Source organism: Polyodon spathula, chromosome 44 (assembly GCF_017654505.1).
Source record: "Polyodon spathula isolate WHYD16114869_AA chromosome 44, ASM1765450v1, whole genome shotgun sequence".
NCBI classification, from domain to species: domain Eukaryota; kingdom Metazoa; phylum Chordata; class Actinopteri; order Acipenseriformes; family Polyodontidae; genus Polyodon; species Polyodon spathula.
The window spans coordinates 2,609,067-2,625,418 of record NC_054577.1 but is presented as its reverse complement, the minus strand read 5'-3'; the positions used below and the strand labels follow the sequence as shown (position 1 = coordinate 2,625,418).

Genomic DNA, 16,352 nt, shown 5'->3' with positions numbered 1-16,352 from the left:
GCGAGGGCTGGGAGGAGGGGCAGGGAATCACAGAGGAGCCTGCACTGAGCCCAGCTCCCTGGGGAAGACAAGCAGGGCTAACCATGGGGCTACACCCCCACCCATTTCAAAGAGCCCTAACCTGTCCTTAAAACAAACAAGGTCCTATTGGAAGTGTGTGTGTGTGTGTGTGTGTGTGTGTGTGTCTATATATATATATATATATATATATATATATATATATATATATATATATATATATATATATATATTTCTGGCCACAGCTGTATAAATATCAATACTGCAATACCTTGAACCAAACCTCCAGCTCATATATGACATGTGTGCTGAGATAACATGCATAGGGAAACATGCAAACTCAGCCTCTTCTACGCACGGCTGCTGTCTGTGTTACACTGCCAGACTGCGCACTGAGCACTCCCTGCCCCAGGACATTGCACTGAGGAAACGTGTGTGTCTCTCCCTCCCTCGCTCTCCCTGCCTCTCCCTGTCTGTCTGCCAGCGACTGGGAAAGAGCCTGCAGCCTGTCTGTGTCTGTCTGTCTGCATTGCCGTTGCAGTGCCACTGCCTGCCTGCCTGTCTGTCTGTCTGTCTGTCTGCATTGCGTTGCAGTGCCACTGCCTGTCTGCATTGCTGTTGAAGGTCATTTGAGAAGGGTACAATTACCACACTGTGGTCTCATTCTACCAATGGCATCCCATTGCAGCTGCCCTATACATGGGGTACCATTGCCTCTTAAACAGTACAGACAGTACAAAATTGCCATTGAAGATCATTGAGGGTATAGTTAGCATACAGTGGTCCCATTCTACCAGCCTCGCCCCACTGTAAAGCCCTGTACTCGTGCTGCCATTGCCTCTCAGTGTAACACAGACTCGCCACTGCACTGTGCCTCCAGCATCTATCCTCTTACTTTATAAAGCTGTACACCTGCACGGCCTACCTGTGCCATGCACCAGATCCTATGCAAACCGGTATTAGTGCGTGCGTGTGCGTGTGCGGAGAAAAATCTAAAGCCGCTGAACGCAATCACGTACGGTTTCTTAGCAACAGGGGCTGTGAATTGGCGAGGCTGCGCTGTGCAGAATGCGTCTCAGATTGACTGTTGAGCTGTCGGTTTCTGTGAGAGCAAAAAGCAATAACACATATTTTATAGCAGCATTTTTGCCCAGAGCCCAAGACTGAACTGTAGAGGATTGAACAAAATTGAACTGCTTATGTAGATTCCAAATATAAGAGCCTTTGGCCAGGATAAGCAGTCTAGTGAACATAGAGCTAACTTACAACAGGGAGTCATACGCAGAACTGACTCTCATAATGGAAGTGACAAGTGATCACACAATCGCTGTTTTTATTGCTCATAAAAAGGAGAGAGAGAGTGAGAGGGAGAGAGAGAGAGCGAGGGAGAGAGAGAAGGAGAGACAGGGAGAGGGAGAGGGAGAAGGAGAGTTTTCTAGGTCAAATCTCATTCATGTTCTAGAAATCATTAAAAGCCTGCTCAGCCTCTCCCAGCTAATGACTCAACTTTCTGAGATCTGAGCAGATCACAACTGATCGGTCCAGGGCAGGCTTGAGGCACGGAGACTGAACTGCTTCCTCCCTCCGTCCCTCACCCCCCTGAGAGAAAGGGGGCTCCCTCCAGTCCAGGGCAGGCTTGAGGCACGGAGACTGAACTGCTCCCTCCCTCCCTCACCCCCCTGAGAGAAAGGGGGCTCCCTCCAGTCCAGGGCAGGCTTGAGGCACGGAGACTGAACTGCTCCCTCCCTCCCTCACCCCCCTGAGAGAAAGGGGGCTCCCTCCAGTCCAGGGCAGGCTCGAGGCACGGAGACTAAACTGCTTCCTCCCTCCGTCCCTCACCCCCCTGAGAGAAAGGGGGCTCCCTCCAGTCCAGGGCAGGCTCGAGGCATGGAGACTGAACTGCTCCCTCCCTCCTCACCCCCCTAAGAGAAAGGGGGCACCCTCCAACCCTTTCTTTCTTTCTTTCTTTCTTGATAGTATCCAATAGTAAAAAAATAAATAAATAAATAACCTGCTTAATGCACTAGCAGAGCTCAATTATAATAATTAGCGTGCTGTAATTGTAATAATTATAGAAGTGGGTGATTATATTACATTGCCTTACAGCAACGTATTGTATTTTTGGTTGTGAAATGTAGCATTGCGTTCTGGGTTAAGAGGAGCTTCTGCCGGAGCTGGGGGCTTAAATGTTTTAAAAACACTGATTAATGGAGCATGAAGTTGTATGTGCCATGCTACCCAGCCAAAGAAACAGACACAGAACTGCTCTCAAACTGCTTCCCTCCCACTGCTTCCCTCCCTCCCAGTCCCTCCTCAGCTCCACTAGAGCCATGTTCCCCCTCCCAGTCCCTCCTCAGCTCCACTAGAGCCACACTGCTTCCCTCCCTCCCAGTCCCTCCTCAGCTCCGCTAGAGCCACACTGCTTTCCCTCCCAGTCCCTCCTCAGCTCCACTAGAGCCACACTGCTTCCCTCCCTCCCCTCCCAGTCCCTCCTCAGCTCCACTAGAGCCACACTGCTTCCCTCCCTCCCAGTCCCTCCTCAGCTCCACTAGAGCCACACTGCTTCCCTCCCTCCCAGTCCCTCCTCAGCTCCACTAGAGCCACACTGCTTCCCTCCCTCCCAGTCCCTCCTCAGCTCCACTAGAGCCACACTGCCTCCCTCCCTCCCAGTCCCTTCTCAGCTCCACTAGAGCCACACTGCTTCCCTCCCTCAGCTCCCAGCACAATAAATAAATAAATAAATAAAAAAAAAAAAAAAAATAAAAAAAAAATTAAAAAAAAATAAATAAAACACAGTGATAATAAATTTTATAAAGCATAATAAAGCATTGTAAAAACAGAGAGGTAATTTTCCTGTCTTTGCCACACTATTCGTTATCCTTCGTACTTTCGTGTCTCCTCGTTATTAAATAAAGCATAGGGAAGCATTGTAAAGCACAGAGAGGTCTGGTAAAGCATAGGGAAGCATTGTAAAGCACAGAGAGGTCTGGTAAAGCATAGGGAAGCATTGTAAAGCACAGAGAGGTCTGGTAAAGCATAGGGAAGCATTGTAAAGCACAGAGAGGTCTGGTAAAGCATAGGGAAGCATTGTAAAGCACAGAGAGGTCTGGTAAAGTATAGGGAAACATTGTAAAGCACAGAGAGGTTTGTGAAGGGCTGTGATTGATGAAAGGCTGCCAGTATTGCAGACGTGGCTCCCAGACTCCATCGTGGGTTTGTTGTGCTGAACTGAGAGTGACACACTGACTGTGACCAAGACAGAGGAGGGGGGAGGAGGCAGGGGATGTTTATATAGCAACATGGAATCTGTCTGTATCGCTGTCTGCCTGTCTGTCTGTCTCTCTGAGTCTGTTCTGTCTGTCTGCCTGCCTGCCTGTCTATTCACTCTCATTCCTCCCTGCCTGTCTATTCACTCTCATTCCTCCCTGTCTGTGTCTCTACCTGCACGCCTGTCAGCCTGTCTGTGTCAGAACTGATAAACAGATTCCTCGACTGCAGTGAAAACAGTCTAACGGTGGCTAGCAGAGTACACTGCACCCTGCACCCTGCACCCTGCACCCTGCACTCTGCACTGTGCACCCTGCAAACTGCAAACTGCAAACTGCATACACACTGCACACTGCACCCTACCCACTGCACACACACACTGCACCCTGCACCCTGCACCCTGCACCCTGCACTCTGCACTCTGCACCCTGCACTCTGCACCCTGCACCCACTGCACACACACACACACACTGCACCCTGCACCCCACACCCTGCACACTGCACTCTGCACCCTGCACACCACACCCTGCACACTGCACCCCACACCCTGCACACTGCACTCTGCACTCTACAAACTGCACACACACACTGCACACACTGGCTAGAAACTCAGCCCCTGCCACAGCATGTTCACTAGGAGTTCCAGTACTAGTAACAGTCATGGGAGAGTTATTAATGCTAGTGTTCAGTGGCTACCTCTAATCAAGTCGAGAGTAAAAGTCACAGCTAATAATAATAATAATCATAATAATAATAATAATCATAATAATAAAACACTCTGTGTTAAGATTGCATGGGGGCGGATATTATCAGCAGTGTATCAGTGTGGTTATTCTTCGCTGTAGCACTAGTACTAGTTTTGACCTGCGATGATTCTTGTGTTTTGTGACCCGTGTTTAAAGGGCTGGATTGCAGGATCCTCTGTTCCTCTCACAGCATTAGACTGATGCTGCTGCTGTCGTCTGTGCTTCAGCTCTGCGTCTGGGTGGGAAGCGTACTGACCTGAGTTGCCTGTAGGTTTGGGGGTCACCACATCCACGCAGCGCGGAGAGAGGGGGTTCACACACGGTGCGGGGGAGCTCGGCGGAACTCAAACATGTCCCAGGAAACCAGGAACCGGAAAAGGCATTCCAACATTCCCAGTGAAGGTCTTTCCTGTGTCCTTTTGAAAAAAAATCCTCAAACTCCAAAAAAAAAAAAAAAAACTCCCAAAAAAATTATAATTAAAAAAATATGTCTATATATCTCTATATATATTTTTTAAAATAAAATATTGCTAAATAAATAAAATGAATAATATATAAATCAAACTTGAGTCTTGTGGTATGTATGACCATAGGATTCAAGGTAAATGCCCATCTTTATATTCGATGTTCATAAATACAAGTGATTTATATGAACATTTTTTTAACTAAGTAAACGGTTATTATTTATTGTTTTTTTTTAGTTACTGCTTTTAATTATTGACGATTATTAAAGGAGTGACAGATACTAAAACTTGAAAATAATAATAATAATAATAATAATAATAATAATAATAATAATAATAATAAAATCATATAAAATCCATCAAGCAGCCCAGTTCTGATGTCCGTGTCACCCTTTTCAAATCCCAGCCAGTAGAGAAATATCCATGCTAGCTAGCAGGCTGAATCACAATTAAAAAACGCCCTCCACACACAGCAGAGTCGTGCAGCCGGCAGGCTGGCTGAGTCAATCCACATTATCAGGGCTTCAGTCTCCCTCGTAGATTCGTCCGCCTGTCAGTCTGGCTGTCTGTCTGTTTGGCTGGCTGTGTTGTTCTCCCCCCCTCCTTGATCCTTCACACACCCTACCTTCTTGAAAATGTTCATTCCCCCCCCCTCTCTCTCTCCCTTCTCCTTCTCCTTCTCCTCCTCTCCTCCTTCTGTTCCTCTCCTTCTCTGCCTCTCGGCCAGTGTTTTCACCCAGGCCTCTGCGAGGAAGGCATATTATTTATATCCTCTGTCTGTCTCTCTCTCTGTCTCTCCCTCTCTCTCTCTCTCTCTCTCTGTCTCTCTCCCTCTCTTTCCTCCTCCCTCTCTGTCTCTCTCCCTCTCTCTCTCTCTCTCTACTGCGCTATAATTAGAATCACCTCAGTTTTGTGGTATTCCACATCCGAAAGAATGCTGCAGGTGTTGGGTTGTATGTGGCTGCATAGATCAGAGAAAGAAGGGCTGTTTGCATTGTGAATCTTTGGTATGCTGAAACACCCACACAATCAGACACACACAGATACACAAAGACACACAGATACACACATGCACACACAGATACATACAGATACAATCTCACACATACACATATAATATCTCACAAACACACAAACACATACACAATCTTACAATCTCAAACACAAAAAAACACACACGCACATAATCTCCCTCTCTCTCCATAACACCTGTCAATAGAGTGTAGTGTTGGGCTGCCTGTGAGTGTGTGTGTGTGTGTGTGTGTGTGTGTGTGTGTGTGTGTGTGTGTGTGTTGTGTGTGTGTGTGTGTTTGTGTGCGTGTCAGTGTGTGTGTCTGTGCGTTGTCTGTCAGTGTGTGTGTGTGTGAGGGGGGTTGGGTGAAGCTGAGTTGTATTATAATCTCAATAGCTCCGCTCACCAGCTCTGCGTTCTCCAGACAATCGTCTTTCATCAATTGATTTCTGTCAGACTTGCGTCGCTGGTGACCTTTGACATTCCCAAAACAAAATAACAACCCCCCCCCCCCCCCCCCCCCCCCCTCCATTCCATCCCAGGCCTCCAAAGGAAATATGTACTAACCCTTAAAGGAGAAGTGTAACAGGAACACAGATCCAAACAGAAGATTCATTCATTTATATGAGCAATATTATATATATCTCTGTCTGTCCATATTATATCTCTATCCATCTGTCTATCCATACAATATACAGATAGATAGATACAAATATAGATAGATAGATAGACAGACAGAGAGAGATAGACAGACAGATAGACAGACAGACAGACAGATAGATAGATAGATAGATAGATAGATAGATAGATAGATAGATAGATAGATAGATAGACAGACATAGATAGATAGACCTTCACTATGCATGAATATAATTCATTAATATGACGAACTGATTGTTAGGTTGACAGTTAACTGTACATGTTCTGTATGTTCATCTCAGAGGTAAGTCAATATTTGCAATAGTTCAGATAGCAAAACACAGGGTTTATTTCATATCATCCGCATATTTCAATATACCTTATATTCATTAAAAACAAAACTGAAAAACATATTGTTTCAAAAAGGTTCCATTTCTACAGAATTGATCCGTATTCATATTTAAGAGAACGGCATATAAATGTTTTCCACACAGGAAAAAATACATATGCTTAAAAAAAAAAGGTGTTAAAACAGGAATGAAGACCATAATACTGTTTATAGTCAATACCCGGCTACACTGTACACCCGTTTACCTTTGCGGTCTGAATACACGGGAGAGGGTCTGATGACGCCTGTAGCCGTCCTGCACACGCACTCAGACCCCATTCAAACGCGCTGCATTGAAAGCAGGGATCGAAAATTCAAATTCAAATACTTTATTTTTTTTTTTTTAATGTTAATATTTGGAAACCCTATCGACGCTGCGTCCTGGTACCTGGGATGTGAATCACAAGGGCGGAGCTCAGCGCAATGCGGAGTTTGCAAATATATACACACACACACACACACACACACACACACACACACACACACACACACACACAAATAACAGAAAATATATTTAATAGAACGATAAAAAAAAGTAGCTAAGCAGAGATGCTGGATGCTAATTTTGACACTGCATCTCTCTGCATCTCTCTGTCTCTCTCTCTCTCTCTCTCTCACGTTGTCTCTTTATCTCTCATCATCTCTCCCCTTCCCCCCTCCCTGACTAGAGAAGAGCAGTGTCTGGTTTCGAGCCGCACCTGAGCATCGGCTCTGACTACACCTTATGTGGAATAGAATGCATTCACGACTGAGTGTGTGTGTGTGTGTGTGTGTGTGTGTGTGTGTGTGTGTGTGTGTGTGTGTGTGTTATAATATACAGCACTGGACCCTGATACTGATGAGATCCAGCCCTCTGAAATGTCTTTATAATATACAGCGCTAGACCCTGATATTGATGAGACCCAGCCCTCTGAAATGACTTTATAATATACAGTGCTAGACCCTGATATTGATGAGACCCAGCCCTCTGAAATGTCTTTATAATATACAGCACTAGACCCTGATATTGATGAGATCCAGCCCTCTGAAATGTCTTTATAATATACAGCGCTAGACCCTGATATTGATGAGATCCAGCCCTCTGAAATGTCTTTATAATATACAGCGCTAGACCCTGATATTGATGAGATCCAGCCCTCTGAAATGTCTTTATAATATACAGCGCTAGACCCTGATATTGATGAGATCCAGCCCTCTGAAATGTCTTTATAATATACAGCACTAGACCCTGATATTGATGAGATCCAGCCCTCTGAAATGTCTTTATAATATACAGCGCTAGACCCTGATATTGATGAGATCCAGCCCTCTGAAATGTCTTTATAATATACAGCACTAGACCCTGATATTGATGAGATCCAGCCCTCTGAAATGTCTTTATAATATACAGCACTAGACCCTGATATTGATGAGATACAGCCCTCTGAAATGTCTTTATAATATACAGCACTAGACCCTGATATTGATGAGATCCAGCCCTCTGAAATGTCTTTATAATATACAGCACTAGACCCTGATATTGATGAGATACAGCCCTCTGAAATGTCTTTATAATATACAGCACTAGACCCTGATATTGATGAGATCCAGCCCTCTGAAATGTCTTTATAATATACAGCACTAGACCCTGATATTGATGAGATCCAGCCCTCTGAAATGTCTTTATAATATACAGCGCTAGACCCTGATATTGATGAGATCCAGCCCTCTGAAATGTCTTTATAATATACAGCACTAGACCCTGATATTGATGAGATCCAGCCCTCTGAAATGTCTTTATAATATACAGCGCTAGACCCTGATATTGATGAGATCCAGCCCTCTGAAATGTCTTTATAATATACAGCACTAGACCCTGATATTGATGAGATCCAGCCCTCTGAAATGTCTTTATAATATACAGCGCTAGACCCTGATATTGATGAGATCCAGCCCTCTGAAATGTCTTTATAATATACAGCGCTAGACCCTGATATTGATGAGATCCAGCCCTCTGAAATGTCTTTATAATATACAGCGCTAGACCCTGATATTGATGAGATCCAGCCCTCTGAAATGTCTTTATAATATACAGCGCTAGACCCTGATATTGATGAGATCCAGCCCTCTGAAATGTCTTTATAATATACAGCACTAGACCCTGATATTGATGAGATCCAGCCCTCTGAAATGTCTTTATAATATACAGCACTAGACCCTGATATTGATGAGACACAGCCCTCTGAAATGTCTTTATAATATACAGCACTAGACCCTGATATTGATGAGATCACAGCCCTCTGAAATGTCTTTATAATATACAGCGCTAGACCCTGATATTGATGAGACACAGCCCTCTGAAATGTCTTTATAATATACAGCGCTAGACCCTGATATTGATGAGACCCAGCCCTCTGAAATGTCTTTATAAAATACAGCACTAAACCCTGATATTGATGCTATCCAGCCCTCTGAAATGTCTTTATAATATATAGCACTAGACCCTGATATTGACGTCTTCATTATTACCCATCAATATCTATAAAATGTCAAACAAATAGAATTGCTCTTTATCTAAATGTCTCTCTCTCTGGAGACGGTTCATCATAACAGGGGTACTTAGTAGATACATATATTTTTATATATATTTTCTGAGAGTGGATCACAGAGTCACACTCGCCACACCCACACATACCTACTTACACACCACACACACACACAGTTGACGCACACAAGCACACACGCACACACGCGTGTGCGTGTGTGCGTGTGTGTGTGCGTGTGTGCGTGCGTGCGTGTGTGCGTGTGTTCTAGTCTCAGCACACCTCTGGTATCCCACTGGTAAAAGCACAGCACTGTGTAGTAAAGCACAGAGAAGAGAATGAACCAGCCTCTTCTCAAAGTGTAGTGAAGCACAGAGAAGAGAATGAAGCAGCCCCCTTCTCAAAGTGTAGTGAAGCACAGAGAAGAGAATGAACCAGCCCCTTCTCAAAGTGTAGTGAAGCACAGAGAAGAGAATGAAGCAGCCCCTTCTCAAAGTGTAGTGAAGCACAGAGAAGAGAATGAAGCAGCCCCTTCTCAAAGTGTAGTGAAGCACAGAGAAGAGAATGAAGCAGCCCCTTCTCAAAGTGTAGTGAAGCACAGAGAAGAGAATGAAGCAGCCCCTTCTCAAAGTGTAGTGAAGCACAGAGAAGAGAATGAACCAGCCCCTTCTCAAAGTGTAGTGAAGCACAGAGAAGAGAATGAACCAGCCCCTTCTCAAAGTGTAGTGAAGCACAGAGAAGAGAATGAACCAGCCCCTTCTCTTTTTGCTGAATGAACCTGACTGCACAGCCAGCCTACAGCCTGATAATTGTAATTGGATTATATCTTTACAACTGGCAGAGAAATTAATGTAAAAAACTATTGAATAAAGCAAGGGCTAGAATTAGATATGCAGAGAGGAGAGGAGAGGGGAGGAGAGAGGAGAGGGAGGGGAGAGGGGAGAGGAGAGAGGGAGAGGAGAGAGAAAGGAAAGGGGGAGAGGAGAGGGTGGGAGAGGGGAGAGGGGGAGAAGAGGGACCCCTCCTCTCCTCTCCTAGCTCCGAGCTCCCGCTCTTCTCCCTCTCTCCGAGAGGGAGAGAGAGAAGGGGAGAGAGAGAAGGAGAGAGAGGGGGAGAGAGGGAGAGGAGAGGAGAGAGGTGTTGGGAGAGGTTCTACCTCCCGAGAATAGATGTTTGGAGGGGAGATGCCATAACCGTCCTCTCCCTGATTATCAGAAGGAGGGTGGCAGGAGGGGGAATCCTCTTCTTCCTCCTATCAGATAGAGGGGTGGGAGAGGGAGAGGGGGAGAAGAGAGATAGAGGGGGAGAGTGAGAGACAGAAGGAGGGAGAGAGAGGGGAGATAAAGAGGGGCAGGAGAGAGGGAGTGTGAGAGGAAGAGAGGGGAGAGAGAGAGGAGAGATAAAGAAAGAGTGGGAGAGGGAGAGAGAGTGGGGGAGGAAGAGAGAAAAGGAGGGAGAGAGGGAGAGCAGAGATAGAGGGGGCGGGAGAGAAAGTGTTCTAGATTCGAAATAAAAAAGAGAATCTTACTGTTGTAACCAGGGGCTATTAGTTAAAAAAAAAATTAATTAGGGCAATAGCTGAATTTACTTAAGTCCTAATTATTACCAGCAATCTCTTAGCACCCTATGTTGTGTGTGTCCCATTCATTTCAATGGGCTGCTCCTGCCATTCATTTCAATAGGCTGCTCCTCCCGTTCATTCCAGTGGACAGCTCCTCCCATTCATTTCAATGGGCTGTGTGAAGTAAGAGGTTTTGTGGTGCTTCTGGTTTCTGTGGAGCGGCTTGATAGTAACCAGGATTTGATATTAACCGATTATTGTGTGTTTAGCGTTTTCATGCACAGCGACCCCGTGTGGTGGACGGATACAACAACACTCTGTTCTTGATCTATGTGGGGAAATGTGGAAGACGAGCGAGTAAATGCATGATGACGTCATAGGAGGACGTCGTTTTTTCCCCTACGCATATAAATCAATGATGTTTTTTTTTTTTTTTTTTTTTTTTTTTTAAATAGTCAAATATATAAACATATATTTATTATATAACCACTTTTTTTTCTTTCTTTCTTGCAGCTATTTCTAATACCTTGTTATTTCAAAGGGTTTTTCGACTCCTTTTATTTTATTTTATTTTTGGCAAACGATGACCTCTGGTGGTCGGAATCGGAAGTGTTCCAAAACAAAACAGCTGACCACGTCGTTTTTTGAAGACCCTCGGGCGCTGTTGTTCCAATAGCGAGTTATTATCATTTTAAAACGAGCTGGATTTGAGCTCGTAAAAATATTTAAAAACGATTAAGCATTAACGTCACCCGTGTTATGAAACTCGAACAGATGCATGCCAAAAAGGGATTTTAAAAAAAGAGAGATTTTACACGATATTGTATATTAGTCGAGGGAATATTATCAAAAGTAACCCCAAAATCAACTTCTTATTTTTATTACTGACTTTTCACAGTGTTTGCCTTCAGTCTCAGTGCAAGTAATCCGGTACTTGTGTAAGGAAGCGCATGTGACATCTATAAATAACTGCGCACAATACGTATTAACGCGTATTATGACTACACAATCATGTAAAACATTACGATGACGCCAGTATTACAAACACACACACACACACACACACACACACACACACACACACACACACACACACAGCTCAGACTGTATCACTGGGCACAGCAATGAGAAGGAAACAGAAGGCAGATCAAGATCGGGTCTCCTGATGTTCTGGGAGAAAGCTCTAGAGAGGATTCAGATAGTCTCACTCTCACTGCCTGTCTTACATATCTTACCTAAATGCATGTGTGCGAAGCTGATTTTCCTAACAATATCTTAACACTATCAATTTCGCGGGGTGAATTACAATATTGTTGCAGACACAGAACATACCTCTCTCCTGCCTCACAAGGTTAAATGTGCCCTACTTTACGATAGACCAATTAAAAAAAAGTCTAAATTAAGCTGCTAGCTACTTTATTTAAGGGTTTGAGTAATTGAGAGCTCTGTTGGAATGAAAACCTGAAGACACACGGGGGTCCTGGGACCACGGTTGAGAACCACTGGATTAGGTGACCCAGGGTCATTATATTAGTGGCACCATCTAGTGCACAGTCAGTGTAGTGCCTGCAAAAATAAAAATTTGATCCAAAGCGGCAGATCACTAAACTGACTTTCCATCTGTTAAGACAATTCACATACGACTTTACAAAACAGACCCCAGCACGTCGTCAGCTGGAACAGGAGGAGGAATTCCCTGCAGCTCCCCCTCTTCCAGGAGTGACCCCGAAGCCAGATCTGGCGCTCCCTCCCTCACCAGCAGGCTGTACCGAACCAGGCGGATGTTGGGCGGCTTTCTGAGTCGAGTCGTGAGCAACCTGTAGACCCTGATATAGAGGCAGGTGACCCAGAGCAGAAAACAGAGGGAGGCCAGGAGGAGGAGAGAGGAGATCAGGTAGAGGAGGAAGAAGCCGAGGCAGAACAGGAAGTCGGGCTCGTCTGTCGCCCGGGAGCCGGAACGCTTGTGGTGACGACCAGGGGGGGACCAGATTTCTGGATCTGAGGGAGAGGGAGAGGGAGAGGGAGAGGGAGCGGGAGAGGAAGAGGGAGCGGGAGAGGGAGAGATGTGGAGGGAGAGGGAGAGGGAGAGGGAGAGGGAGGGGGAGAGGGAGTGAGGGAGAGGGGAGGGAGGGGGAGATGGGAGAGGGAGAGGGAGGGAGAGGAGGAGAGGGGAGCACTCCCTGAGATGTGGAGGGAGAGGGAGAGGGAGAGGGAGGGGGAGAGTGGAGGGAGAGGGAGGAGGGAGAGGAGAGGGGAGAGGGAGGGGGAGAGGAATCCGCGTTGGTATTTGATATCCCCTCTCCCTCCTCGCTCCCCCTCACCTCAGCTCCTCTCCCTCCCCCTCTGGACACCTCGGAGAGGGAGGGGGAGATGAGAAGGGAGAGGGAGGGGGTGATGTGGAGGGAGAGGGAGGGGGAGATGGAGAGGGAGATGGGTAGGGAGAGGAAGAGGGAGATGGGGAGGTGGAGGGAGGGGGAGATGTGGAGGGAGAGGGAGGGGAAGTTGGGGAGGGAGAGCGAGGGGTAGTGTGCCTGATAAACACTGCAGTCGAAGTGGGCGGCTGCGCTGGGGTGCTAGCTATCGCTGGGGCAGTTGTTTTGGCAGGCGTGGTAGCTGGGGCAGGTTCTTGGTCAGTTACTACAATGGCGATATCGGTCCCTGTTGGGCAGAGGTCCTCCCTTGACAGGTCCAGTACCTCCTGGCCATGGCGGGGGCTGGGAGCCACGCACAGCACGCTCTCTGGGTAGTTCTGGATCTCCCCTCTATCCCTGATGTACACATTGTGGCTCTGCTGCTCAATCCACTCCCGGAAGTACTCCAAATTGCAGTCACAGACCCAGGGGTTGCTGGACAGGTACACGTACGGGATCTCTGCCTCCGAGAAGAAGCCATCCGGGATGGAGACCAGGGAGTTGTCGTGCAGGTAGAAGGTCTTCAACTTGGTGAGCTCATGGATCAGGGTCCCAGGGAGGGCACGGAGCCCGTTGTGAGACAGATCCAAAACCTCCAGGTCTCTCAACTCTGAGAAGACCCCTCCAGGAAGCCGCTGCAGCTGGTTCCCTTGGAGATACAGCTCCTTGAGGTTCCTCAAAGCCTGGAAGATGCCTTCAGGTAAGGCGGACAGCAGGTTGTGGGCCAGGGAGAGGTTGTGGAGGTGCCCCAAGCTCCAGGATTTACCGTCCACGTCTCCCAGACCAGCCGGGCTGCCTCTCTCCAGGATGCTGACCTGGTTATGGGAGAGGTCTAGTTTGGAGAGCAAGGGAAAGACTATGAAGGAGCCCCAGGTGACTGAGGTGAAGCTGTTGGATTGGAGGAGGAGAACTTCCGTATGGGTATGGAGGGTCCCTGGGACTGAGGTCAGCCCAGCGCCGCTGCAGTTAATCCTGGGCTTGCTGTCCTCGTCGTGGTCACTCTGGCACAGGCTGCCTTCAGCGTGCAAACGTCCAGCGCCAGACATGAGAAGGACATAAAGGAATGGGAGAGGGTGCATCGCTGGTGATCTCTCTCTCTCTCTCTCTCTCTGACTATCTCCCTCTCTCTGTCTGTCTCCCAGCTGTGAAAAGACACAGGGAAGCATTGTAAAGCACTGAGAGGCCTGGTAAAGCATAGGGAAGCATTGTAAAGCACAGAGAGGTCTGGTAAAGCATAGGGAAGCACTGTAAAGCACAGAGAGGTGTGGTAAAGCATATTTAAATAAAAAAAACAGGGTAAACTTAACCTTCACATGGTAGACCAGCTCTACCAAGAGGCTGCAAAGCATATCAGATGAGATTTACTGTAATCCTTCTGCTAGCTATGTGCGCTGCAAGACTGCCAAATCTCATGCAACTTATCTAGTCAGCTATAATTGAAAGAGTGTCCACATACCTGTGTACTGTGTTGAGATCCGAGCTAAGTGGGTGACTGTCTGTCTTTCTGCTCCGTCCCTGTGTGTGTGTGTGTGTGTGTGTTAAGGCACCAGCTTATTAGATTGTGTGGTTTTCCGCAATTCTGCCTATCATTCAGTTTACTTGAGACCCAGTAGCTTTATCGTCACAAGACTCACATCCTAGTGACTTTAAAAAAAAAAAAAAAAAAAAGCCTGTCTCAGTTTGACACTTCCTTGAACAGCAGTTGTAATAATTCTGGAATACATGGAAGAGCGATACAGGGAGATGGACAGACAGACTGACTGCCTCCCTCTATCTCCGGGGAATGAGAATCTCAATGACTCGAACACCAAGTTCCATGGCAAATCGGAGAAAAAAAAAAGCGCTTTAAGAGATGAAGAAGCGTTTAATTTTAGTGCAGCAGGAGCACAGATCTTTTTAAAGTCCACCACATGGCAATTTAAAAGGAGACCCTGTGCTTTGTCAGAGAGAACACTTTGAGGGCTGAAACCTTCAAAAGCTAAAACAATTTGATCCTCAAGATACATGCTTAGTGTCTACTGTCGCTTTCTCTACAGGTGTATTGAATTCCCTGTAGACCCACAGTTCGGATCATTTTAAGGTCACTTGTTCCTTATTTGCATCCAAGGCTGTCTTTAACCCTTTCATGCATGAATTTATCAGCCAGGAGCTCGCTGACGTCTGCTCTGGAGCTCCTGGGTGTGGAAGAAGCAGCTGGCTCAGGCGTGGGAGAAATCTGACTGATGTAAGGCTTTTTCACTGTCAGCAGAGGGAGGAAGGGAGGGGAGGAGGGGTCGTTCTTGCAAAGGGGAAACGAACGACCAACAGGAAACCTGGTCAGCAGAGATACTGCACAGCTCAGGGAAGGGAGAAGAGTTCCCAGTGGAACCCAACAGCCACACGCACATTATCGCTGAGAGCAGATCTCTCACCCCAGTGTTCATGACAGCGCATTTGAAATGTTTTATGGTCTGTTTTTAATAGATTTAATGACTGGTGTTTCTGAGTGTTGGGTAGCTGCCTCTGATCAAGTTGAGTGTGCTTTTTCCTGGTCTTTGTTTGACGGACGCAGAAAAGACAGCAAGAGAATGAAATGTACTCTCAACCTATGACTTACAGAAACTGGGGGGGGGGGGGGGGGGGGGGGTGAACTCTGCATACACAGGGAGTCAGTGGCTGAGCTGGGATTTGAACCTCTTGGTATGAAGACCCTTTCTTTAACCACTGGATTGCTTCGTTTCCAGATTCACTGCATTTATTCTCCTGCGTAGGTTTTTCAATCGTTCAGAGGGGTGACCTCCGATACTTAGCTGTGACCTTTCAACTCTGCTGGGGGGGGGGGGTGTGCGGCGCAGGTCACCACGTCACGTGATTGGTTCAGAATCAGGAAGTACCCAAACAGAGCTGGCAACTAGGATTTTACAGAGTAGGACTGGAGAGCTTGCGATTCGAAAACCAGCCAGAATGATTTTAACGTCAAAAAGTCGGACGGTTTAAAAAAAAAAAAATAATAATAATAATAATAATAATAATAATAATAATATGGCGTTTGATGCATCTTCCACATTTAAACAATAAACGATGAAAAACAAAACATACAAAAACAAAGTTTGCAGTTTAAGAGCCCTGATCACATCAGAGAAGCAGCTGCATTCATAGGCATTCTTAAATATGAACCCTTCAGATGAAAACGCAAACAGACTGATCCCTTTGATCAAATTACACCCAGTAGTTTTTAGAGCATACTGCAGCACCCAGATTGCATCAACCTTTGATTTATGATCCCGGGATAACCGTGCAATCCGGGGGGGGGGGGCGCACACCACGCGTGTACGAGCGCGCACG

General features: G+C 46.4%; 2 protein-coding genes across 2 annotated transcripts in view; both read right to left on the bottom strand.

The window, feature by feature from the left end:
- LOC121305675 (neuronal tyrosine-phosphorylated phosphoinositide-3-kinase adapter 1-like) overlaps positions 1–4,497 on the bottom strand; it is a 14,125-nt gene extending 9,628 nt beyond the window's left edge. The window contains exon 1 of the mRNA XM_041237368.1: positions 4,288–4,497. The gene's annotated coding sequence lies outside the window, so the exon portion shown is untranslated. The remainder of the gene's footprint in view (positions 1–4,287) is intronic.
- Positions 1–14,589, bottom strand: part of LOC121305673 (platelet glycoprotein Ib alpha chain) — a 15,273-nt gene extending 684 nt beyond the window's left edge. The window contains exons 1-4 of the mRNA XM_041237367.1: positions 14,485–14,589; positions 13,067–14,170; positions 12,929–12,968; positions 12,276–12,615 (exon numbers count right to left, since the gene is read on the bottom strand). Coding sequence (XP_041093301.1) covers positions 12,276–12,615; positions 12,929–12,968; positions 13,067–14,107 — 1,421 coding nt within the window. The 5' untranslated portion in view covers positions 14,108–14,170; positions 14,485–14,589. The remainder of the gene's footprint in view (positions 1–12,275; positions 12,616–12,928; positions 12,969–13,066; positions 14,171–14,484) is intronic.
- Positions 14,590–16,352: the final 1,763 nt, after the last annotated feature.